The 27,754-nt window shown below is 43.8% G+C and overlaps 1 protein-coding gene across 1 annotated transcript in view; it reads left to right on the top strand.

Moving 5' to 3' along the window:
* LOC113017360 (uncharacterized) overlaps nt 1–27,337 on the top strand; it is a 148,630-nt gene extending 121,293 nt beyond the window's left edge. Inside the window, exon 2 of the mRNA XM_026160516.1 lies at nt 27,118–27,337. Within this exon, the coding sequence (XP_026016301.1) occupies nt 27,118–27,185 (68 nt within the window). The 3' untranslated portion in view covers nt 27,186–27,337. The remainder of the gene's footprint in view (nt 1–27,117) is intronic.
* The last annotated feature ends 417 nt before the right edge of the window (nt 27,338–27,754 follow it).

Below are 27,754 nucleotides of genomic sequence, written 5' to 3' on the forward strand. Positions count from 1 at the left end.
TTCATATGAAAGTGTGAGGATTTGAAAGCAAATCTAAAATCAAGCAGGAGTCAGTGTGAGAATGATTTGTGCTTTTCCTCAGTCAGATGCTGGGAGTTTCAGTTCATCCATGTTCAGCGTGCTGTGCTTTGTGTAACAGGAGAATATGACAGTATAAATCAAGTCTTCATGTCACTGAAAGCCTCCACAGTCTGCTATGGAGGTGCATCAGTTTGGATTTACAAGAAGAACATTTCTTAAACCTGCCACAAGATGGCGCTCCAACAGAAGGGATGTCCACAGTGTAACACAGACACACACATACTGTGTGAATGTGTGAGTGAATGGGCTTTCAACACAAGGCTTCTGCTGCTACCTTTAATGACATAATTAGCTAACAAGAACAAACTGTTAATTACCACCAAAGAACGGCTCCAGATTTTAGCTGCTGACCATTTTGTGAAACGTTGATTACATCAGCTTATTGTTGATTTTTCAACCTTAATATCAGCTGCTTTAAAGGAGCCTGGTTCTCTGGCAGTAACACTTTTCTTCACTAGATGCAGTGCAGGCACAGTCTGTGTTTCTAAACTACACACTAATGTTCATTGTTGTGCAGCTAAATCCTCCCTCTGGATGGGAAGAATCCCTGTCAGGCTTCAAACACCTGGCTTGGTGTTCTGGAGCTAATGTGTCACCTGTGAGGACTCTGAGATGAACACACAGCAGACACTTCAGTTCTCCGTCTGTGTGTCCTCAGTTTCCCAGCATGCCTTGGCTGTGGTGGTGGAGGTGAATGAGGGGGAACATGCTGCTCTGTCAGCACTCAGGTTTCATACCTGGTGATCTCAGAGGACAAAGCGGCGTTACAGCAGCGCACGTTGATGAGACCTGATGCTCTGAACAGTTCAGACTTCAGCCTCACTCTGAGAAAACAAACGACTGACTGTCAGCAGCAACTACACCTGCTCCATCAGTGACGGAGAGAAGAACTGAGACTGAGAGACATACAGCTGCAGGTCAAAGGTCAGAAACGCCCGCTCTTTGTACGGGTCAGGAGTTAGTACTGCAGAGGTCAGAGGTCAGCTTGCTGACAAACCATTTGAAACAGTTTGGAGCTAAAAGCACAACAGCAGAGGAAAGAAGAGACACTGCAGAGATGATGCAAAATATTGTGTTTTGTTCTCAGCTGTCAAAAAGTGTAACACACGTGTTCCAGCACAGCCTTTGTGTACTTTCACTTCTCCATACTGTCCATTGGAAATCCTGTTTGTTACTTTTTGATTTCAGTCCATGTGTCCAAAGCAAACTTCTGTCCCACACTTTCTCTGCTGACTCTTCACCGATGCTCAGATGATCTCAGATGATTTCACCAGAACTCATCAAAATTCGGGCTCCACAGAAACCCAGACGTCACTAAACAAGCGTAACAAGCAAAGTGAAAACTGGTCGTTCAGCTTTATTGACCAAAGATAAGCTCACATGTCACCTCATGACACAGACACTTATTTCCACAGCATGCACGAGGACTGACAATAAGTGTCTATAAAGCCACTTCTATCTGCCACACCTGTGCTTCTGTCATGGTTGCTCTCCTCTCACTCTGTCATTTATCCACAGTCTGCCTCCCTCTGCTCCGTCAGCTGACGTCCTCTCTACACCACCTGCTGTGTTTTATCCTGCAAAAACACATTTAAGAAGCGTTGCACCGAGTAACGGGAGGAACTGCTATAAAATCCATTTAAAGGAGGTGGTGCTGAGTGCTGTGACTGGGGTCCCACCACTGACATCACGGGTGGAGGACATGTTGGAAAACTGCTACAAAGTGCTGTGCAGCCAGCAGAGCTTACAGTCTGTCCTGTGTGTCATACAGGCTCTCACACTTAGTGTTTCTGTGACACATTGAAGAGAAGTTTGTGTTGTTCACAGTTGTGCTTGTACTGAGTGACAGCTGACATGACCTAACAGGAATAATGTGTCTGTGCTGAATGAGAAGTAACACACAATGAAGTCTTGATGCATCTCAATCATCCAGGAAAGTGAGTCTGTTGCTTCTGTTCATCTGGACGCAGCGTTTTGTGGGAGAAACGTGTCGTCATCATCAGGTGACGTCTTCAGTCTCAGCTGCAGGTTTCAGTCTTACAAACAGGACATTTGCATAAAGACTGAAAGCAGCTGCAGGAACGATGGGCTGGGAGCTCCGTTCCTTCATCTTAATTATGCAGATTCTCAGGACCATTGATCAACAACCACTGATCCATGTCCATGAGTCCCATTCACAGAGATGTGGGAATGGCTGCAGTCACAGCATGTAAGATGGAAATAAATGAGAAGTATTTAGCTGAAGTGGATTTGATTTATGTTACTTCTTTTTTAACTTGTAGTTCTACATTGGAAGATTATTGTGATATTGAAATATAAAAATACATTTATATTCTATTATTTTCTCAAAATAAGCGTCACACTCGTGGAAGCCGGTGTAGCCGCCGAAACGCCTGCATTTATGGAGACTTTCAGCCCCAGGTAGGCCAGTTATGGATCTTCGGATCCACATTATGTCAGCAGCTGTTCTCCACCGTGAACTGTGTTCAAACAAACACGCTCACGCCTCACAGACGACAGCTTACAGTCCTGTAGAGATAAAGTGACTTCGTACAGCCCCGACCTGCAGACGCTGTGCGCAGAGGTTCAGGAGCAGAAGTCCCGTTGTAAACATATCACGGCAGACCCGACGATGTTTGCATGAACGCGCTTTTCAGCATCTCTTTATTGACCACTTTACACACACGGTTGCTGTGCGCACACAGCCGGCTGTAGCTTTGCAGCTCACAGCCCGACACACACCAACAACAGCAGAGAGAGCACAGACGTTAAGGCGTGATTGCGGGTGCCGCTCAGGTGCGTCCGCCTCCCCTGCAGTGGTGCTGCAGACCACGCCCACCACACGCAGTAACCAGGTAAAATTTTGCAAATATCTATTTTTCATTTTGTAGCAGCATAGAGCTTTTTTCCAATTATTTTTTAAAAGTCAGGTCAAGGCTCCAAAAGCCCAAAGGCGATATAACAGTTTGTGTTTGCTACATGGATCATTGTAGTTCAGCTTTCCTTTGTTATATTTCTTTAAGAGCTCAAAATGTGTTCATTACATAAATCAAATGTAATTTTCTCTGTAGCACTTCATGGATTTCATAAGCAACACACTGTAGTTGTTCACACAAAGCATAAAGGTAAAAACAATATACACAGTGTTATCTTCATTTTAGATGTCACAAAGTATTTGCGGCTCCCAGTGTTTTCCCGAACCCTGACCCTTTGCGTGGAAACCGGGTCCAAAAGGCTCTTTGGGTGTTAAAGGTTGCTGACCCCTGCACTAGGCCCAACTGACACATATATTTGATTCCAAATACAAAAAATAATGTGTAACCTGCTGGAAGAATGTAGGAGGTTGAGACAGGATCTCAACACTTGGTGTCTGCAACAAAAGACAACAATATGTGGGCCGATCGTGGCTCAAGAGTTGGCAGCTCGTCTTGTAATCGGAAGGTTGCCGGTTCGAGCCCCGGCTTGGACAGTCTCGGTCGTTGTGTCCTTGGGCAAAAAAGCACTTTGGGGTCCTTAGGGACGAGTAAAGCGCTCTACAAATACAGGCCATGTAATGGCAGAAACATTCTCTAGTGTAAATCCTGACTAGTTCATTAACTACAGATCAGTTTCAGTGAACATTATTCACAGAGGGATCTGAGTTCCTTATACCAGACTCTACAGAAACTGTAACACTGTACAGCTCTGCGACTCAACAATATGACAACAATGTAACACACACTAGAATCATCAAATAAAGCCCCACTAACCACTAGAACTAGAACTAACTAACTAGCACTGGACACTTGCATATTAGAGATTTCTACCACCATAGGAGGCGAGATATCATCCTTGAACCAGAGCATCCAGCCCTCAATTTCGGACATAAAAAGCGACGTGGCCAGGCATGATAACACTTTGACTGAACTGCAGGACTGTGCCTCGAACCACTCTGACACCATCGCCACTCTCCAGGCCACTGTGGAGCGTTTGTCTGCGGAGGTAAAGAAGTTAGATGAGAGATGTGGAGCTCTTGAGGCACTCCAGGAGGAATCATTTAAGAACTGCAGGAATACCAGAAGGCACAGAGGGACCCAAGATGACTGAGTTGGTTCACACCTGTTGGCGGAGGCGCTATCTCTCGAGGAGAAGCCACTCATCGATCGAGCACATAGAGCGAATCGCCAGCGTCCCAAACAAAGTCATCTTCCTCGGCCCATCATCTTGAGATTGCACTACTACCACATTGGTGAGGAAATTCTGCTGAAAGCTGCAGAGAACAAGAACCTGATGTATAAGGGTTTTTAAAATAAACATCCTCCCAGATTTCCCTCCCTCTGTTGGAAACGCAGAGCCGCATTTGCAAATATGAGAGGAAGACTACGTGGGATGACCGGCGTCAGGTACAGACTGCTATACCCTGCAAAGCTGTTAGTGACCCATGGTGATGTGAGGAAAAGCTTTACCGATCCCAAAGAGACCGTAGACTACGCGGAGAAGCACCTCTCCCACCCACCTTCAAATGTATTAAAAGCAAGGATATATCTATATGTCTAACGCTGACACAGCACTGTGTTTCTTCTTTTCCCTTTATATTCCATGTAAAGGTGAATATGGAGCGTTTATGGAGCTCGTTTATTGACCAGCTGTCAGTTAGAAGGTAAGAGTTACTAGGTTAACAGAGGTTAGCAGTAACAGTACGGGGAAGTATATTGTGTTGTTCTTTTGTTGGTTTTTATTTTATCCTACTTTACTTTGTTATTTTGATTTTACCTGTTGTGAGTGCTTCCCGTAATTCTCCTTTTTCTTGCGCCGCTGCGGCCAGAGTTCACAACATTACATATTTTTGTATCTATAAACAGGAAGCTGACACTCTCCAGACTTTATCAAAGGTGTGAGCGTCACAGCAGAGGCCTTTGTGTCAACGTAGCTGAAGACAAAACACAGAAACACATGAAGGAGATTTTCCTGGCCTGGATTTTATACAAATATTCTGCAGTACATCAAAAATGAAAAACCATTAGTCAACATATGAACATCACCTCTGAAGTTACAGAGCTTTGATTGGAGACACAGCTGAGCGTTTTGCATTTTGCATAATTAATTACATAATTAATTATGTAACCATAATTAAATGGTTACATCATCTTTAAAGTCCCCAGAGATCAGGAAAAGGGCCTGAGGGTGCTGTGTTTGGAGTCTGCTGGTTACAGTGTGCAGGACCTCACAGGCTGCTGCAGCGTTAGCAGAGGGCGGGACATACACAGCTATCATAATCACGTGTGTAAACTCTCGTGGTAGATAGTACGGTCTCATGCTAACCGCTAGCAGCTCAATGTCCTTACAGCATAGCGTCTCTTTGATAGAGAAATGCCCAGAGTTACACCATCTATCGTTCACAAACACAGCCAGACCCCCTCCTCCCTTCTTACCACTCTCCGCTGTTCTGTCATAAGAGGCTCAGCAGCTAAAGCAGCACACCTGGGTCTCCCAGCCTATTAAAAGCAGCCCTTTGCTTCACCTGCTTCACTAAACATTATTATTTTAAGCAGAGTGGTGTGATTTATGTAGGCATTGCTGTGTGACAGGATGACTTTTCTTGCACACCCACCAAATGAGGGCGCACATGCTTCCACGCCCACTGGTGACTGCACACATCCTTTCAAGGAAGCATTTCATTCATCCCTAACAAATGGAACAAAACACTGTGCAGCGTGTTCAGGTTTGAACGTGGCCCTGGCCTCTCTCTGCATCCACCTGGCACATGCAACACACATCCACTCCCTGCTGAACTGCTTGTATTTGATGTGTTGAAGTTTTGGTAAAGTTTGAATAAATTCCACTTTATTTATAGGAACATTTCATCTGTGGACTCCTGCTTCCCCTCTCCTTGAGCCAGTTTGTGACGGGAACATGACATAAGAAAAGTAATTTATCCCTTTTTGATTCTGTGTATCTGGCGCTCATCCAGTGAGTTCACACTTGGCAGAAACAGACTGAATTTGTCTGGAGAACTTTGGCTTCAGCCAAGTTAGATAAACACACTGTGTCTCTGTCAAAACAGCAGTGTAGTTGTGGCACCCCTGTGAGGGAATGACCACATGAATATTATTTTGTGTAAAACACTCATGTAACGGGACATTTTTCATTGCTATATGTATTTATTTTCAGTTTCTTTAAGAGGATAGAAAATCCATGTAACAGGGATTCATTTTATGTTAGAAAGCAGTGAGGGCGGAACTTTGGTGCTTGCTCCGGGGTTTCGGGGAGCAGTAAGTGGAGCCCACCTTCCGCTGCTTCCTCAGACACGTTCTGGAGGAAAGCAGAGACGCATCGTGTCTTCCTTACTCTGCTCTTCACCTGCTTTTACAGGTCGGTACACGGTGCTCGCACCGAAAATGTTGTTTATTGTCACCATGGTTACCCACGTTAATGTGAATGGGAGAGTTAAGGCGGTCCGCCAAAGTTATTTATATGTAAACACGGGAGAAAACCAGAGGAGTGTCCCGCGCGACCGCACCGCGAGCCCGCTCGTTAGGTGGAGCGCTCGTGAAGCAGAGTCAGTGCGCTCCTATGCTCTGTGCAAACGTGTTGTAATGCTCCAATCAAATCAGTTCTGTGAGATGTGAATGTTAATAGTTCTGTTAAAGTGACTGAGTAGATTAGCTAGTGTAACACAAGCACTCTGAGCAACTCTGTGTAGCTAACAGAGGCATTCATGGGTTGATTCAACAAGCTGTGTTTCATGATGCACTAAATAGTGATTTTGCCAGTAAATTACTGGAGGGAACAAATGTAATGTATTTACCAATGCTGTTATTGAATAGAACTGTTTAGCCAGTAAGACACTGCAGAAGACAATGTGATGTGTTTATTGATATGATAAAAGGATGTAGCTGTTATGGAAAGAAGTGTGAACTTGAGAAACTGAACCAGTTAAAAAGAGTATATTTCACTGATGTTGTGAAATAAGTAAATGTAATTGATGTGAATGAGGAACCAGCTGAACAGTATATTGAAAGCTCATGTTTAGTGTTTTATAGCATTTATTTGTGTGAAATAAATCAGACTCAGACACGTTCTGGAGGAAAGCAGAGACGCATCGTGTCTTCCTTACTCTGCTCTTCACCTGCTTTTACAGGTAACATATTTGTCATCGAGGTCTTCATCCTTGGGACCCGTAACATAGTAACTTCTTCATTGTTATACTTCTATAGTTTTCCCATTTTGTGAGCTGTGGATGTGGAAAGTGTCTCAGTGACACATCCACATGAAAACGGCGTTACCTTCGTTCATTTGCACGTCAAATGAACGAGCTGTTTGGACTTTAACGTCACAGCTGATGCTTCGATACTCGAACTCAAGAGTTCAGCTTCCACTCAGAGGTACAAGTACACACAGCAAAGATAAACGTGTACACAAGGTGGAACCCACAAGTGCACAGCTCCAACCAGAGATGGGCAGTAATCCGATTACTTTTTTCAAGAAACGAGTAAAGTGAGGGATTACTATTGCAAAAAAGGTAATTAGATTACTGTTACTTTCCCGTAAGCACGCTGCGTTACTGCGTTACTAAAACCGCAGCTGTGTGCAGATGAACAATGGATAATCTATCGAGTGTGGAGAGAGTGTGAGCGTGCAGCGTTTAAAGCGTGGAAGCACTGACCTTACTTTGAGTTTGACTCTGTAAAAAGTGACAAAAACATTAGCATCCGCTGTTCACTGCGTGGGAAGACAACATGCTCACTCACTATGTGTTAATGGGCATGCTTATTTATAACTTTGATAAAATGTCATAAAAATAATTCCATGCCAGCTCACCATTGGTGATCAGGTAGTTTCTGTTCCAGTTCCAGTCCCATAAATCATGAAGCTTGCTGCCAGAAAAGCTTCAAATCTCCTTTGAAAGCTGTTTGTGGTCTTGATTGTGGGAGCTTCAGTTGTCTGACTCCAGCTGCCACACAGTGCTCACTGATATCATTTGCAAAAACCCCAGTGTGACAATATTTATCAGTGAAGCAGAAATCAGGAAGTGACGACTTTTCTTTGAACATTTGCTCAGGCTAAGCTGTGCTTTCTACCACAGTTGGGAATTTCCTGGTTTACAACAAATTATTGTGTCAACACCGCATAAGATTTCAAACTACAGGAAAATCACTGGAGTTATAAGAGGCAGACAACGACACACACACCACATGCATGCTGTTGCTATTTATTGTGGATTAACCTGTCAAGGGCAAGAACAAAAGAATTCTGCCTCAAATACAGGAAATCATAGCTTTCCTGTATTTCCTCCATTGTTGGCATGCTGGTTAGTGCTGTTGCTCCACAGTAAGAAGGTCCTGGGCTAAATTATCCATGAATGTAAACGGCTGTGTGTTTCTATCTGATAGACTGGTGAGCTGTCCAGGGTGTACCCTGCCTGGTAACCTATCACTTCAGGGTTATTTCCCAGCCCTGCTGCAACCAGGATAGAGATAGGAGGATGGTAGTTGTTGTAGACCCATTCAATTTCAATTGAAGGATTAAAATGTTCCAGGAGCTCAACTTACTCCATCTGAACATGTTTCAATCGTGTTTTATGAACACAACATGCAGGTTTACTGAATATGAAAAGGTTGTGTTGATTTAACTCAGTTGTTTAAGTTTCTGCCAAAGCAAAACCTTTGTGTGCAACCAGTGTCCACTATTGAATCAAGTCAATCCAACATGTTTTTGTCAGTGCAAAAGGAGTTACGGTGCCTGTATTCCTGCACAATATTGTCCCGGGAGGGAGGAAAACTTTCTGGTGAAGTTTTGGTTGATTTTTGGGTTTTGCTTGACACTAGGTTGATTTTATCAGTGAGGTTTGGATTGTTTTCTTTCTCTAAGAGAGAGAAAGATGGTTTTATGCTTGGACATGTTTGCAATGGGCCCCAGTATTTGTTACTTTATTAGTATTTTATTGGTTGCGTTTGTTTGTGCTTTTGTTACAGTGCACTGAGATAAGAACATCTGAGAGGTGTGATCCACCGCTGGTGATATTTTGGTATTTTGTGAGTTCCCGATTTAACAAATCAGCTCTTTAATCCAGACCTGAGAGGTTGAACTTTAAAGGGCTATAAAATATTCTTACTGGAAACAGTGGCAAAGTGTTTTTCTCCATGATTATAATGGGCTTGGGAGAAATTCACTTGTATGTCACATTGATCACATGAGAAGTCCTGAGCCTAAAAGGATTGCAGCGAGTCAATCCAGTCCAAAAACAAGGAGCTGTTTTCCTTTAAAATGATGACGTCATCCTGCTGGTGATGGAGGCTCGAATAGGCTGCGCGTGAGACTCCATTATCAGCAATATCTGGTATGAATGTGTGTGGATGTATGCATGTGACTGGACTGTGACGGACTGACGACTAAAAGTTTAACTGACTTGATACTGAGACAAAAACGGTGCCGACTTTAGGATTAGTGAATGTCCACAACAATTCACCCAGCCTGTAGAAGAAGGGTGGAGGTTTTGTCTTGCTTTATTTGTGCAGGAGCAGAAGGATGACAGAGACTAAAGGGGGAGGCTGTAGCTTCACATGAGTGTGAGCTGCAGACTGAACCCTTTGGTTGCTAATGTTGAGTCACTGATGTTTGCATTAAGAAAATTGTGTTTTATTAGCTGTGTTTTAATTAAGGTATCACATTATATTGTTGGGAATGTTAAATGCTAAAGTGAAGAAAAGCTTTGATTTCACTCATGACTGAACATGTTATTATTAACCATAGCAGGCCACTGTAAAGAGTCAATTAACTTTTATAGAGGAAAAAAAAGGCCAAAAACTCTGTTAATACCTATGAATAACAGGCAACGATAGACTTGTCACATTCAAAATAGAGATATGTAATAACAAACACGGGTCCGTGTCATTTAGGTTCTCCATTGAAATAGTCAATCATTTAGAAAAGTAGAATTATATATATCATACATATACATATACACATACATATACATATACACATACACATACATATACACATACACATACATATACACATACATATACATATACACACATATATATATATATATATATATATATATATATATATATACACATACATACATACATACATACATACATACGTCTCAACGCTGTTTCTCAATAATATTAAAAACCTAAAAACTATTGTTGTGGAAGATAGAAGTCACTGTGACAGCCCTCTGACTGTGGAGGACGTTTGTAATCCTATTTCTGCACTTAAGGCCAACAAATCTCCTGGCACAGATGGTTTAACTGCAGAGTTTTATGAATCATTTTCTAATCTCCTGGCTCCGTTCTTACTGCAGCTTTTCGTAGGAAGTGTAGAGTAGGGCTGCTCGATTATGGCAAAAATGATAATCACGATTATTTTCACTGAAATTGAGATCTCGATTATTTGACGATATTTATTTAACCCTTTAAGACCTACCATAGAACCAAGTCTGCCAGAGCTTATATTATTTTTTTACATGTTGTAGTGCCATTTTTGGGACCATTTCAAGTTGCTATACATCAATACAACTGTTATAGCCCATATTTTAATAATATGTATGCATTAAGTCCATAGTAATTACATTAATTACAAAAAAGTGCAATAAACTACAAAAAAAATTGAAAATCGTTTTTTTTTTTTTTTTTACATACCGTATTTTCACGACCATAAGGCGCACTGTGCTAAAAGGCGCAGTCTCAGTTATGTGTGCCCTTACTGTATTTAACACACACATAAGGCGCACTGGACCATAGGGCACATACAAGTACCGTATGCGTATTTAAAAATAAAGCGGGAGCAAACCTGAGTTCGGTACCTTACTCACATTTTTATTACCAGTAATTGTCATCATCAACAACACACAAGCATACAAGTGTGCGTATTTAAAAATAAAGCAGGAGCAAAACAAAGTTTGGTACTCACATTTTTATCATCAATCAAACCCATCGAAGTCCTCATCCTCTGTGTCTGAATCGAACAGCTGCGCTAAATCTCCATCAAACATGCCAGGTTCACTTTCTTCACTGTCAGAGTCACTTTCCGTGCCGTGCGGCTCCTCGGAAATGATGCCGGCTTTTGCGAAAGCTCGAACAACAGTGCCAGCAGACATGTTAGCCCAAGCATCTACAATCCATTGGCAAATTGTGGCGTAACTCGCCCGGCGCTGCCTTCCACTCTTGGTGAAACTGTGGTCTCCATCGGTCATCCATCGCTGGATGTGTTTGTCGCCGATGTGTTTGCTGCAGTAGGTGCGGAAGATGGCCAGCTTTTCCTTATAATCCGCTGGAAGTTGCTGCGCTACTGTAGTCCTGGTCCGGATGGAAAAATGGCACAGTTTCATAAAAAGTGAAAGTGAAACTGCTTTTAGCCGAATGGTGACCGTCGAAACGCTTCTCCCGCTCGTTCTTTGCTCGATGATCGCCTTATGTCCGCGGAAACTCAGCTGCGTATTCTTGACCTGTCGGAGCTTGTTTTCCAGCTTCCTCCACTTGCAAACCATCGATTCATTAACCTTAAATTCTCTCGCCGCTGCTCGATTTCCATGTTCCTCCGCGTAGCTGATGGCCTTCAGTTTAAACTGTGCTTCGTAAGCGTGTCTCTTTGCCATTTTCAGGGTTGTTAAAACAACGATGTCCTGCATAACGCACATACCTGTCCTTTTATACAGGTATGTGCGATTGTCCCGGTATATACGATCAACGCCCACACTTCACCCTTTAACGTTCTCATGGTGTTCTCTACTACGTCCTCCTTACAACACATAGGGCGCACTGCGCTATAGGGCGCGCCGCACTTTTTGAAGAAAATCTAAGACTTTTAAGTGCGCCTTATGGTCGTGAAAATACGGTATATTTCTACTTGGGGAAATTTAAGAGGCTTATCCCTCAAAACTTTAAATACAAAAAAGTTGCAAAAAATAGTTTCCCACCACAGGAAATTTATTTTGAGTGTCTTCATAGTTTTATTTTGGAGATACAGCAATTTTTATATACTGCAGGAAAAACAAAAAACAATCCTATGATGCAAATTTGCAAAGAAAACAGCATGTGCATCAAAATAAACTATTTCCAGCAGTGCAATTCGAGTTCTAAGCATTCCAGAAACTATTCAGAAAAGTATAGAGTCAAACATGACTTATAAAAACACCAGTATAGGCTTTTAAGGCCTACAAGTAAAAAACTACATTTTCCACGAAAATGACATCACTTCCGGTTTCGGACAGGAAATGGCAGACATAATAAAAAAGAGGTGGAGTACTGGTTTGGGCTGGTATCATCAAAGATGAGCTTGTGGGGCCTTTTCGGGTTGAGGATGGAGTCAAGCTCAACTCCCAGTCCTACTGCCAGTTTCTGGAAGACACCTTCTTCAAGCAGTGGTACAGGAAGAAGTCTGCATCCTTCAAGAAAAACATGATTTTCATGCAGGACAATGCTCCATCACACGCGTCCAAGTACTCCACAGCGTGGCTGGCAAGAAAGGGTATAAAAGAAGAAAAACTAATGACATGGCCTCCTTGTTCACCTGATCTGAACCCCATTGAGAACCTGTGGTCCATCATCAAATGTGAGATTTACAAGGAGGGAAAACAGTACACCTCTCTGAACAGTGTCTGGGAGGCTGTGGTTGCTGCTGCACGCAATGTTGATGGTGAACAGATCAAAACACTGACAGAATCCATGGATGGCAGGCTTTTGAGTGTCCTTGCAAAGAAAGGTGGTGTTACGTCTCTCCTAGGGCATGAGGGGGTAACACAACAACTCCGGAAACTCAGTACAGGTGTTATGAAAAAAAAAAGGTTTAATGGCAGCGCTCTCACAAAATAAACAACCCAGACTCAAACAACAAATGTGGGGGAAAAAGGGACAGTTAGGTTGTGCCAAAAAAACACCAAAAAGACAAAACCAAAACTTAGCTGAGCTGAGCTATTATCCTAGAAAAGCAACAAACAGGAGAGAAAAACCCTAAACCTCAACTTAAAACAAGCTCAAAATTACATGGGTGGCACCAACCTACTTACCTAGTGTTTCTAACACAAAGACTCTACGTGAGTAAGTGTATGGGGTCCCCAAACTTACCTAGTCCACTTTACTCCCACCACAATCATCAAACAAAAGAAAGACAGCAGGAAAACATCACACATGTGTCAAACAATTCAAGGAGGGAAGAGAGCCGCGCCCAGCCACAGGTTAGTCTCCTTATCAAGGGTTTCACTCCTGGGTTGTCCAATCAGGGCCTCCCTCCTCTAATTAGTTGGACGTCACACAGATTGACATCAGCCTGCAGTCTGCAACCTAAGGGAATGGAAAACAAAAGGGGAGGGAAAGAAAACATGCAGCCTGCAGACACGTAACACCCCCACCCTTACAAGTCCAAACAAACAGTTTGGATCCTTCAAACACAAACAAAATCCCTAAACAGACTACAGGGCACGGGATAGTGCATCAGCCAGGACATTTTCTGTCCCTTTTTTATGGCAGATTTGAAGGGTGTACTCTTGAATGATTAAAGACCACCTTATAAGCCGACGATTGTTATTGTACATCCTTGAAAGGAAAACAAGCGGATTGTGGTCTGTAAAGACTTTTATGGGCTCCCTGCTTAATCCGAGATAAACCTCAAAATGTTGCAGAGCCAGCAGAACGGCAAGAGTTTCTTGTTCGATGGTTGAATACCTTCTCTGGGGAAGAGTGAACTTCTTTGAGAAGTAGCACACAGGGTGGTCGAGTCCATCCTGATCTTCCTGTAGAAGGACAGCACCTACCCCGACGGCACTAGCATCGACCTCCAACTTGAATGGTCGGCCGAAGTCTGGGGCGGAGAGAACAGGGCCCTGTTTCAGGAAGCCGGTTTAGAAAACTCAGAGTGAAAAACGATACGCAGGGTTGAGTAACCCCGAACTGTCCAACTCGGAATATTCGGTTTCAGAAAGGCTGATAACAATTAGTTCAGTCAACGCGGAGTTGCTTTAACCCCAAGTGAAGCGCGCGGACGAGGATACATAAAGCCCTGATAAGCGGAGCACAGATTAAGCGAGTCACCATGGAGACGGAGGGAAAGAAGGCGTGGTCAATGTATTTTACAGCGCTTGAGGCCGAAATTCTGATGGCAGCATATGCCGATAACATGCAAATTCCGCGGAAAAAAGTAACACAGCCACAGCTGCGAAAGACAGGGAGCATGCATGGCAAAACATAGCCGACAGAGTCAATGCGTGAGTGTTAATATAAACATTGATCTAGGGATTTCCACCCATTTAACACGTTATTTTATCATATGTTATTTTATTTGTTATTTTATACATTTTATTTTGTGATGTGATGTGAGCGCAGGTGCAACCCAACAGGCCCCAAATGTTCCTGGCAGCAAGTAAAAATGAAATATAAAAATATAGTCCAAACAGGTATGGTGTAATTGTATTATGAGCCATAGTGCTTGGTCTGTTTGTCCTATGTAAATCAATTGCAGTTAGAGGCTACATTAATTTCCTTTCTGTAAGCACTTATTGAAATTATCTGAGCACATTACAAGTACATATTTGCTTACTCTGTATGCTCAAATGTGGCCCGTTATAGCCAACAGAAAAAAAGCGGAGGCCCGAAAAACAGGTGGGGGTCCTCCACCACCACCACTCACAGAGCCTGAGCAGTTGGCCCTCAGCCAAAACAGTGGGCGCCCTGTGGCCGAAGGCATCTCTGCGGGGACATCCTCTGAGTCAATAACCCCGCAAGACACAAGTGCCTACATAGGGGGTAAATCCAAAATAATACATGATGTGCATACATCCTTTCTTCACAGTCACCTTTGCAGTGCTACTCATTCATTTGATAAACTCTTTACCATAATGGATTATTTTGTAGTGAAGTTATTTTCCTACTGATTTTGCCTTCCCTCAGGCTTGGTTGTCTTTGAGAGCATAATGACAATGAAGTGTAAGGTGATTGGTATGTTTGTTAATTGCCATTTGGTCCCTTGTAAGTTATAAGTGACCTGTATAAACCTCATATTCTATCAGTTGATGGTGGTGGTGTACTGCATCTGGTGCAGCCTCCTGTTGAGCCAGACCAACATGCAGTTGTGAGTAATACTCCACAGATTATATGAGTGTACAGTAGAACAGCAATGTTGTTTATTTCTTTACTACAGGAAAATAATGAAGAAACATTGACAGCTGTTACAGAGGAGGAAGCAACAGAGACACTTTATGAGGTGTACATCTTTTAATACTTTGTGTACAGGAAATACAGGCGACCAATAAAGCCAGTTGAACAAAAAATCTGTTTATTCTTCTTTCAACATGTTGAGGTGATGGGTCAAAAGAAATGATTGTGACATATGGTGTCTCTGACTGCACTTCCATCTTGTATGTCCGTGGGAGGGTCAGGATGTTCATGGTTTGGATCACTGCTGATGTTTGGTTCAGAAGGACAATGTTCTCCTCTAATTGTGGCAATGTTGTGAAGAATCTCACACATGCCACAATAATGTCACATGCCCTTTCTGGGGTGACCCTGAGTCTTTGCAGGCACTGGAACCGGGCCTTAAGCATTCCGATAGTCATTTCAATTCTGGCTCTTGTCCTGCAATGAGCCAGATTATATCGCTGCTGTGGGCCCGGTTCAGGGTCAGGGTAAGGGGTAAGCAAATAGGGTAAACATGGATACCCCCTATCACCAAGCAAGTAGCCAGTGAACTCTCCTAAGACAGAAGGATACACTTCAGTTCAAATGTCCCTGAAGCAATTGGTCTTTATATATTTTAAAGTATTCTCAACTCACCATGTCCAAATTTTGTGCTCAGTGTACATTCACGGAATATTTGTGAGTCATGGACAGAGCCTGGCCACTTGGCTTCCACATTTGTGATAATGTTGGCAGCATCCTATATGATCTTCACAGTGCAGAGAACACAAATTAGCATCCATTACTATGATGAAATAATTTGTTAGTTTGAAATGCTACAGGGAACTATGTACCTGTACATTAATGCTGTGGAAAGACTTCCTGTTCACATAGTCTCCTTCATTTACTAAAGGAGCAATGACTGGAATGTGAGTGCCATCTATACAGCCAATCACGCCTGGGAACCCTGAAAATAAATGTAAAATTTAAGTAGTAGTCCAAGTATCACCACACCATAAATTAAGTTTTGGTCATCCTGATACCTGCAATTTTGTGGCATCCCTCTTTGATGAATCTTGTGGGTCTATGACCGGGGAACACCACAAACGAGTGCAGGAGACGTTTCAGTGCAACTGTAACATTCCTGACTGCCCGACAGACGGTAGCCTTGGAAACGTGCTCAGCGTCACCAATATTATACAGAAAGCTCCCGTTTGCAAAAAAACGAAGTGCAATACAAATAATATGTAATGAACTGAGAGCATGTCCGCGATGTGTCACATGCGTAATATTAGGCCTGAGGATGTTATTCAAATAACTTATAGATTGTGCTGAGAAACGGTAACGTTCGCACAGAAAATCATCAGGAAATGATAAAATGTCCAAACGCGCTCTGATCACTCTCTCCCGGCGGAGAGCTCTGCGGAGAATTTGGGCTTCACGATCTACTGGCTCTTCAAGGAAGGGACACGCCATGTCTGACACTTCCTACAGTCAGGTTTCCGACAAAGGGGCGGAGACAGTCAGGGTTAGTTGTAGTAAACCTGCTAGGGGGCAGGTTAGCTTCACGGCGTGTGTCGTCATAGTGACTCACTCAGGCTTCAGCTGAACTCGCTTTGTGAAACCGAAAACCCAGAGTTTTCGTTAACTCAGGGTATACTTACTCAGTTTTTCCACTAAACCGGCTTCCTGAAACAGGGCCCAGGTGTACATGAAAGCAATCCTTTAAGGTTCTCAAAGGCATGTTGGCATTCATCAGACCAGGTAAATGGAACTGATGGACTGGTCAAGGCAGTCAATGGGGCAGCTACTGTTGAGAAGTTCTTACAGAACCGGCGGTAATATCCAGCCATCCCAAGAAAACGACGTAGCTCCCTTCTTGTAGATGGAACTGGAAAGGTTGAAATGGCATGGATCTTTGCATCCACTGGGCATACCTTTCCTCCGCCAACTTGTTGGCCTAGATAGAGGATGGTACCTTTACCAAACTCACACTTGGCCAGGTTCAAAGTCAGCGAGGCAGCTGAGAGGCGTTCAAACACAGCTGACAAAGTAGCAAGATGCTCTGCCCATTTACAGGAATACACAACTATGTCGTCTAGGTACACCCGGCAGTTTGGAACATCACCCAGTACTTTGTTCACAAGCCTCTGAAATGTAGCTGGCGCATTACATAACCCAAATGGCATGACTGTGTACTGGAGGAAACTGTCTGGAGTAACAAAAGCAGATATCTCTGACGCCCTTTTGGTTAAAGGAATCTGCCAGTAACCTTTCAACATATCCAGTTTAGTAATGAATGTGGCAGGTCCGATGTCATCAATGCAATCATCGATGAGGGGCAAGGGGTATGCGTCAGGAACTGTCACCGCATTCACTCTTCGGAAGTCCGTACAGAACCGTGGACTCCCATCAGCTTTAATATCCAACAAACAAGGGGAACTCCAGGGACTGCAACTGGGTATGGCAAGTCCATTCCTAATCAGATACTCAACTTCCTTTTTCATGGCCTCCCTTTTGATGGGATTGACCCTATATGCATGCTGTTTAACGGGTGCAGGATTTGTAAGAATAATGTCATGGGATATCAAACTCGTCTGGGTAGGAACATCCCCAAACATACACCGGAACGACACAATCAGGTTCTGGATATCTTTAGCCTGATCAAATGACAGGTGAGACAAATAATGGGGCAAATCTGACAGAATCTCACCATTACTTAGTCTCGTACCTTGTGACGCATCTTTGCGCCGGACCGCATCCTCCTCACTGCTTTCATTGGCCATCTCTGAAGTTACGCATGCTACAGGAGAGCTAGATGTAGCTTTGGGTGGCGTGAGGGGATCATCCTCGCTCTCTCTCGTAAGATAATGTTTTATCATGTTAACATGGCAGATTCTGGTCTTGCGACGACGATCAGGTGTTTGAACAACATAATTGGTCTCGCTAAGTTTCTTTTCCACAACATATGGTCCCGAAAACTTTGTTCTTAGAGAATAGCCCAGGATTGGTCGCTGATTTGTTTTTGTTTTGTTTTTGAATGTCAGAAATGTATATTTGTGAATGTGGAGATGTTATATTGGTGTCACTGGTAAAAATAAATAATTGAAATGGGTATATATTTGTTTTTTGTTAAGTTGCCTAATAATTATGCACAGTAATAGTCACCTGCACACACAGATATCCCCCTAAAATAGCTCAAATTAAAAACAAACTAAAAACTACTTCCAAAAACATTCAGCTTTGATATTAATGAGTGTTTTGGGTTCATTGAGTACATGGTTGTTGTTCAATAATAAAATTATTCCTCAAAAATACAACTTGCCTAATAATTCTGCACTCCCTGTATGCAAAACAAATTATTGTGCTAGCTTACCCGGTTCCGGTTCTACAGGGATTTAAAGGGTTAACAATAACAATGTATTGAATAATGACTTTAAAAAATAATGTAAAATAGTGTGCAAATACTGATAACAGTGCAAGAGTTTGCAATATAAAAAATAAATGAAAAATGTAAACATCTATGTTTAGTGAACTTTGCAGTGTTGCTCTGTGGTGCAGCTATGACACCTAGCAAAGTTTACACACTTGTCGTGTCCAAATTCATGAGTTGCATCCTCCTGAGGCCGCATTTGTAGACCGATTACGTCACAGCGACGCGCCGAAGGCTGTCCAAATTCATATACTGCTCCGAATGCAGCCGACAAACGAGTCCTCCTTTTCCCCGAATTTGAAGGATGGGTCGGGTGTATCCTTCGTGGCCTACCATATCCCAGAATTCATAGCGCGGCCCAGCCAAACTCCAGTTTCCAACAATGGCGGCCGCTACTAAGTTTTAAAATTACTCCTACTAATCTTTCTGGGTCAGAAAATAAACTTTTAACATATTTTCAGGCGAGAAAGTAGTTGTGTAAACATCAAATATCAGCTCGGTTTATCAAGATATCGCATATTTGCAAAAGTGCTTCGACGTTTTCGGAGACGTCTGCTACCCACCAGCTCGACAGCCAGCCGGGAGCTCGAGGTTACTGATGCGGCCGAGAACGGCACAACTCCCGGCACATCATTTTCAGATCACCGCGGACTTTCACTACTCGGGTTAAACGTAAGATATAAGTCACTTAGACAACCTAAAAATGTTATTGTTTGGCTTTTTTCAGTGTTTTGTTTGTTCGTGAGTAAATCGGTTTGGCTGAGATTAAAGTTATTAGATTAGATTAGATAAAATAAAAAATAAAATAAGATAAAATAAAACTTTTACACAGCTGACTCCGCGAACCCATAATGTTTCCACACCACTGAAGTTTGTTTTTTTTTTTAACCTCTCTTTTCAACCAATGGCAGTCACTCTCCTCTCCAAATAACTTCTGCTTAGCTTTCCGAGCTTCCCTTGGGTCTTCTTAATTGTTGTGATGCGTGTTGGAAATGCAAAGAGGTGCGCTCAATTTGCCACACGGAGCAGCGCGAGAGTAAAGCACGGGGGAGGGGCTAATAATCGGCTCAGTCATTTTTAATGATCGTTGAAAGCCCAGATCGTAATCGTGATTAAAATTCGATTAATTGAGCAGCCTTAGTGTAGAGAATAACATCCTCCTTCCTACTCTTACTCAGGGTCTCATAACACTTATTCCAAAGCCAAACAAAGACTTACTTCTTATTGATAATTGGAGACCCATCTGTCTGCTCAATGATGACTATGAGATTATGGCTTTAGTACTTGCTAACAGAATGAAAGAGTTCTTGGACAAAATTATCGATGAGACACAATCAGGCTTTATGAGAAACAGACACCTTTCTAAGAACATGAGACTGGTTTTAGATCTACTTGATTACTCTGATTTGGTATCTGACTATAGCTTCATTCTCTTCCTGGATTTTTAAAAGGCTTTTGATACAATTGAACATCAATTTATTTTCCACTCTTTGGAAAAATTTGGCATTTTTCTGTAAAGCTATCAAAACCTTGTACACGAATGGCAATAGCTCAATTAAAATGATTAAGACTCCACCCCGAGATTTGACCTGTTATACAAGGAATCAGCACAGCTGATAAGGAGCTCATCATCAGCCAGCTAGCTGATGACACCACACTCTTCTTGAAGAATGCAAATCAAATCCGTCCAGCCCTTAGTGTTATTAGTGATTTCTCTGAGGCATGTTAATACTTTTAGCTATTTTATATCCATAAATGTAAGTTTATTAATAAAACACCATATTTCTGCCGTTTTATAAGGATATGAATTGTACATACAATCAATTTCAGACTCAACCAACAAAAAGCCTCTCAGAACAATATTTATATTGTAACAGTTGCTATTGTAATGCAGTGTATCGGCACATGGCGGCGCCTCCTGTCTCACGACTGGTGTCACCCCCTTTTTGTTCTTCTTCGCACTCCTCCTGTAATGGATGCTCCCGTGTGTACGCGGACTAGTGTGCTCTTTAGTAATGTGTGGTAGAGGTAGCACTTTTATTTTTGATATTGTAAATAAATGAGTACTTTTTGGAAAGTCAGAAGCTGTTGCTCATTCGCTATCCACCTGCACACCTCCGCGGCTGGCTTCATCTCCACTGCACGTTACAACTGGCGCCCGAACTTTTTCCCCTTGGACTTCAGACGATTTTTGCATCCCGCCGAGGATTCTTCTCTTCTAGCACGTGAACTGTCTCGGAAATCCCCCCAGTTTTGCGGACGCTCGGACGTTTTCTCCAGCCATGGCCGCAGCCTCAGCTCAGGTGGGACCCGACTAATTTCTGGATACCGTGGTGTGCCGCTGCTCCGCTTGGGAGAAAGAAAAAGAGAGAAGCTGACTCCGCGACGCAAATGGACTCCGTGGATTTGTTATTTGTTGTTGGTTTCGTCTTCTAAGGATTAATTCTTCTGTGGAGAGCCTGGACATGAACATTTCTGCTGGCTTTTCATTCCCCTTTCCCTCTGCTGAGACTGACTGTAGCACATGTAAGTGATAGCTTGGCCGACTACAACCGTTGGTGCTGGTCTTCGGCTCAGTATAACAAAACGACTTAAAACTAATCTTGCATTGAGCTCTAGTGTTGCAGACATGCTATTGTAATAACATGGTTCTGATCACTCCAGTCTAATTTCAGTTGTTGGGCGAAATTTTATATGTGGTTTTTCTAAATTTAATCTTGAACGCATTTTTGCAGTTTTGTCTTTCTAGTCTGACCTAACTGACTCTTTTACTGCTATATCATTAACTGCTCTGTGCCCTGGAGCGGCTTAATTTTTTTGAAATCGCAATGGCACACTGCCCAGACGACTCTGACTCAGACATGGAACTTACCTCGTTACCTATGTGCCAGATAGTTGAAAATGTGACTCCTAGCCTTAGCCAACAAGTGGTGGAGTTAAGAACTGAGGTGAATAAGCTTAGTGATTGTTTACGTGACTCACTGAACATACAGCAGAGTTTACTAAGGCAGTGGGACCAACTCACAACGGGGAACTCTCCCCCTCCTGCAGTCCCACAGTCTCCTGTTTTCCCAATGGCCACATCGACACCTTATGTTCATGTGATGGACAAAACTGAACCCACCAACAGTACCAATCCGTTCCTGCCCAGCAACCCATTTCAACCTACAAATCCTTTCCTCCCATCTCACTCACTTGAACTCAGCAGCACTTCCAGAGTGATTGCGGCAGCTTTACATCACGCAAAGCTGGAGCCTCCTGTGTATGCTGGGGATGGAAAAGTGCAACCTGAGGACTGGTTAAATGCAGTTGGCACATACAAAGCCCCATTGAACCTAACTGATGGGCAATTGCTAAACGAACTGCCACACTTTCTTGCAAAAGAGCCCGGGAAATGGTTCAAGGCACTGAGCTCCCACATCACATCATGGGCTCAATTCTGTCAACTGTTTAAGACAGTTTTTCTGCCCTCCGACAACCAAGAACGCATCCTGAGAGGAATTTTGGATCGTGTTCAGGCTCAGGACGAGCCGCTCCCAACCTTTGTCGCCCACATGTTGAGTGAGTTTGACAAACTGAAGAGCCCCCCACCTGAAAAAGACAGAATTGACCTAATTAGTAAACATGCTCTCGAAAAATACAGAGTTGCCCTGTATGGCGCTAATGTCACTTCTGTAATGGACCTGCTGCTACGCGCTCATGAGCTTCACTCAGTGCTTGGACCACAAAGACCACAGCCTGCTTTATGTAGCAAAGACAACTATAAGCCTGAACCTTACTGCTTCAAATGCTCTCAGCCAGGTTTCACTACACGCACCTGCCCAAACTGTAACACCCAACCTCATTTGCCACAACGAGCCTCGAATACCGCTAGGCATGGCCCAGTCCAGCCATTGCCAGCACCTGGCCCCTCTGACCCTGGCCATGAAAAGGTGGAATTAAGCAGCACCACATCCCAGCCACAATACAGGCAGTCGGGAAACTACAGGGGGGGGGGAGGACATTTCACAGAGGCCAACCTTCCCCCAGTTACTAACGGAGCCTCACACGCCCGATTCACTACAGGGTGGACACAGTCTTGGACACTTGGAAGACAATTTTTCACAAGTCCACTGGAATACCCCACTAAGAACGAAAGTGAACTTCAATGCTTCATCTGTGGAGTCTACCCTCGACACGGGTGCTTCCCTCTCGGCTGTACGAACAGATCTCATTCAAGTAAATGACTCTTACCCTAGAAACACAAGTGAGTGGAATGGTCCTGCAGTTAACCTCGCCAATAATGCTCCCTGTATCTCTGTTGGTGTTATTTGGCTCAATATTGGATTCACGAACAAGAACTCTTACCAGCGTTTTGCCATAATACCGTATTTTCACAACCATAAGGCGCAATTAAAAGTCTTAGATTTTCTTCAAAAAGTACGGCGCGCCCTATAGCGCAGTGCGCCCTTTGTGTTGTAAGGAGGACGTAGTAGAGAACACCATGAGAACGCTAAAGGGTGAAGTGTGTGCGTTGACTTTATTGCACATACCTGTATAAAAGAACAGGTATGTGCGTTATGCAGGACACCGTTGTTTTAACAACCCTGAAAATGGCAAAGAGACACGCTTACGAAGCACAGTTTAAACTGAAGGCCATCAGCTACGCGGAGGAACATGGAGATCGAGCAGCGGCGAGAGAATTAAAGATTAATGAATCGATGGTTCGCAAATGGAGGAAGCTGGAAAACAAGCTCCGACAGGTCAAGAATACGCAGCTGAGTTTCCGCGGACATAAGGCGATCATCGAGCAAAGAACGAGCGGGAGAAGCGTTTCGACGGTCACCATTCGGCTAAAAGCAGTTTCACTTTCACTTTTTATGAAACGGTGCCATTTTTCCATCCGGACCAGGACTACGGTAGCGCAGCAACTTCCAGCGGATTATAAGGAAAAGCTGGCCATCTTCCGCTCCTACTGCAGCAAACACATCGGCGACAAACACATCCAGCGATGGATGACCGATGGAGACCACAGTTTAACCAAGAGTGGAAGGCAGCGCCGGGCAAGTTACGCCACAATTTGCCAATGGATTGTAGATGCTTGGGCTAACATGTCTGCTGGCACTGTTGTTCGAGCTTTCGCAAAAGCCGGCATCATTTCCGAGGAGCCGCACGGCACGGAAAGTGACTCTGACAGTGAAGAAAGTGAACCTGGCATGTTTGATGGAGATTTAGCGCAGCTGTTCGATTCAGACACAGAGGATGAGGACTTCGATGGGTTTGATTGATGATAAAAATGTGAGTACCAAACTTTGTTTTGCTCCTGCTTTATTTTTAAATACGCACACTTGTATGCTTGTGTGTTGTTGATGATGACGATTACTGGTAATAAAAATGTGAGTAAGGTACCGAACTCAGGTTTGCTCCCGCTTTATTTTTAAATACGCATACGGTACTTGTATGCGCCCTATGATCCAGTGCGCCTTATGTGTGTGTTAAATACAGTAATGGCACACATAACTGAGACTGCGCCTTTTAGCACAGTGCGTCTTATGGTCGTGAAAATACGGTACCAGATTTGTCCTCTCCTTTCATTCTGGGAATGGATTTTATGGCAAGAGCTTCTGTTTCTATTCACATTCCCACTAGAACAGTCTACATTGAGGACATCCCCTGCCCACTCGCAGACAATGAAGAGGACCTTCAAAATGATTACTCGCATTCACCTGGAACACTGATGTCTTTGGACTTGGTTCGCTCAGACTTAACAGCCAAACTGTCTGAAGCAAGTCTCTCAGAGAACAACAAGGATGCTTTACTAAATCTGCTCAGCAAGTTTAGCTCCTTGTTTGATGGTCAACTTGGTCGAACGGCTCTCACTGAGCACGCCATAGAGACTGGCAATGCAACACCTGTCAAACTCCCACCCTATCGCACGTCACCTGCTAAGAAACGTGTGATTGAAGAACAAGTGCAATAAATGTTGAAGGACAACATCAATGAACCTTCCACAAGCCCTTGGGCAGCTCCTGTAGTCATTGTAAATAGAGCGGCCACGGAACCAAGGTTTTGTGTGGACTTTTTGTGTGGACTGCCTCGTGTAGATGAGTCTTTGGACTTTCTGGCAAGAGGAAAGTTTGTCTCGACATTGGACTTAGCGCGAGGCTATTGGCAGGTTGCTGTAGCAGAGGACTCGAAGCCTAAAACTGCCTTCATCTCTCACTGCGGTCTCTTCCAGTTTCGGGTGCTGCCCTTTCGGCTCTGCAACGCACCTGCAACTTTTCAGAGACTCATGAACTCTGTGCTTGCTGGCCTCATTTACAAAACGTGCGCAGTCTACCTGGATGACATTGTTATCGCCTCACCTACCTTTGAACAGCACTTAGTGGATCTTGAGGAGGTGCTGGGCAGACTCCAGGCTGCTGGCTTGTCATTGAAGCTCAAAAAGTGCCAATTCTGCCTCAATGAATTCACCTTTCTCGGGTACCGCATCACATCATCAGGTGTTAAGCCCGATCCGGACAAAGTAAAGGCGGTTAAGGAGTTTGATACCCAACCTCAGTGAAACACGTCCGTCAGTTCCTTGGCTTGACTGGCTATTATCGACGCTTCATTCAGAATTATGCCCGCCATGCCGAACCTCTTCACGCCATCACCAGAAAGGACAATGCTTTCCACTGGGACGACAGCTGTCGAAGGGCCATGGACAATTTGAAGGATCATGTCACATCAGCCCTGATCCTGTCATTTCCAGACTTCAACCGTCCCTTTTCCATTCACGCCGATGCATGTGACATTGGTCTTGGGGCAGTGTTGATGCAAAAGGATGACAAGGGTCGTGAGTACGTTGTGGCTTTTGCTAGTCGCTCCCTTCACAAAGCTGAACTCCCCTACTGCACTTCAGAGAAGGAGTGCCTCGCTGTGATATGGGCTCTGGAACACTTCCGCCCATATGTTGAAGGTGTTCATGTTACTATCTTCACTGACCACAACAGTCTCAGGTGGCTCATGTCTCGTCAAAACCCAACGGGCCGACTTGCCCGCTGGTCACTTCGTTTGCAGGACTTTGATTTCACAATAGTGCACAAACCTGGTGCACAGAACAAAGTTCCCGACGCACTGTCACGCAACCCTTTGCCTCTGACCTGTGACAGGCCGACTGATCTTTTACCAGATCATGCTGTTATGGGCAGCCTGGACATTCGTACTCTGCCCCCCGTCATTCTGGCTGACCGTTCACAATTCAGACAGCTGCAGTTAGACGATCATGTCACAGGCCACTCCTCAGAGACATTGAAGCAGACTCTCTGAACAGCTCGGACAATGCCACCTTGTTACAGTATGTTGTGTATGACTCTCTTTTGTATCACAGAGAACCCAAGTCCACATGTGCTTTGCACCCTTTGAAAGAGCTGAAACTGTTTGCCCCTACTTCCATGAGAGGCACCTTGCTGGACTATTACCATGACCACCCCACAGCAGGTCACTTGGGTGTTTCTAAGACATTGGCTAGACTGCGTTTTAGGTTTTTCTGGCCCAAAATGGCAGCTGATGTGAAACGCTATGTGATTTCATGCTCAGTGTGCCAACTCACCAAGCCAAGTCAGAAAAAAGCAGCCGGTCTTATGGTTCCCATTGTCCCCCAGAAACCCTGGGAGTATGTGGGTGTGGATTTTGTTGGGCCACTTCCCCACACCCCCACTGGTAATGCTTATTTGATCGTGTTTGTTGACTATTTGACTAAATGGGTTGAAGCCAGTGCTGTCAAAGAAGCTACATCTCAGGTAGCAGCTGGTAAATTCGTCACTGACATTTTTGCTAGGCATGGTACACCCACTTACCTCATTTCTGACAGAGGGTCTCCTTTTGTGAGTGAGCTTTTTGAACATGTTGTTTCTGCCTTAGGCTCAGTGCACAGACTCACTACGGCATATCACCCTCAGACAAATGCTACTGAACGCGTCAACCGGACTCTGAAAACTGCAATCCGCGCTTATGTAGGTGATAAGCACACATCATGGGACAAGTTTCTCCCTCAGATTTGCTTTGCTCTGCGCACCGCCCCCCATGACAGTACAGGTATGACTCCTGCCATGATGCTTTATGGTCGTGAGTTAGACACCCCGCTTGACCTTATCACTCAGCCTTCTACAGCAGGTGTTGATGAACCGGGTGTGCCTTACCCTGAGACTCTGAGAGCCTCCCTGCAGGAAGCTCACGACCACGCCAAAGCAGCTTTGGACTATAGCCATGACAGACAAAAACATTACTATGACTTGAGACATCGACATGCCACGTTTCGTGTTGGTGACCTTGTGAGAGTTAAGACGCACCCCAGGTCAGACGCTCAGTCTAACTTTACTGCTAAACTTGTACCACTGTTTCAGGGACCATTGTGTGTATCTCAGAGACTCAGTGATATTAATTACAGGCTCACTTGGGTGGACTCCGGTGTGGATGCAGGTGTTTATCATGTTGTGAACATGCAACCGTTCCATACCTGGGACTCTCTCACTTGCCCCATAGTTACGTCTGGCTGGAGCAACAAAAGATGGACTAATGATTTTCACACAACCAGGCTTGATCTGAAGTGAAATGTTCTGGTTAAACCTGTTTGACGCTGTCTTGTTGCATTGCTACTTTGAGTCATGAAATGTAGATGTTTCTGTTTGCTCTACTTAATCCAGTTTTATGGCTCTTTCGTGCGTTAAGGTTCATTCTTGGCATTTACTTAGAAAAAAAAAAAGAACAAAAAAAAAGTGAAAAAAAACTAAGAAAACTGATTTTCCACTGTACATATTCGTCTTATTTTCACCAATTTCATTTTTAAATGGTCTTTTGCCCTGTGTGTGTGCACCAATCTTAGCTGTAACCTATATGTATAGGGTACTGTTAGGTGTGGTGTGTGCTTTTTCAGCTGTGTACGGCTGAGGACAGCCTTTTTCTCACCGGGGGGGGGACTATGTAACAGTTGCTATTGTAATGCAGTGTATCACCACATGGCGGCGCCTCCTGTCTCACGACTGGTGTCACCCCCTTTTTGTTCTTCTTCGCACTCCTCCTGTAATGGATGCTCCCGTGTGTACGCGGACTAGTGTGCTCTTTAGTAATGTGTGGTAGAGGTAGCACTTTTATTTTTGATATTGTAAATAAATGAGTACTT

The sequence above is a fragment of the Astatotilapia calliptera genome, unplaced genomic scaffold, assembly GCF_900246225.1.
Source record: "Astatotilapia calliptera unplaced genomic scaffold, fAstCal1.2 U_scaffold_11, whole genome shotgun sequence".
Taxonomy (NCBI): domain Eukaryota; kingdom Metazoa; phylum Chordata; class Actinopteri; order Cichliformes; family Cichlidae; genus Astatotilapia; species Astatotilapia calliptera.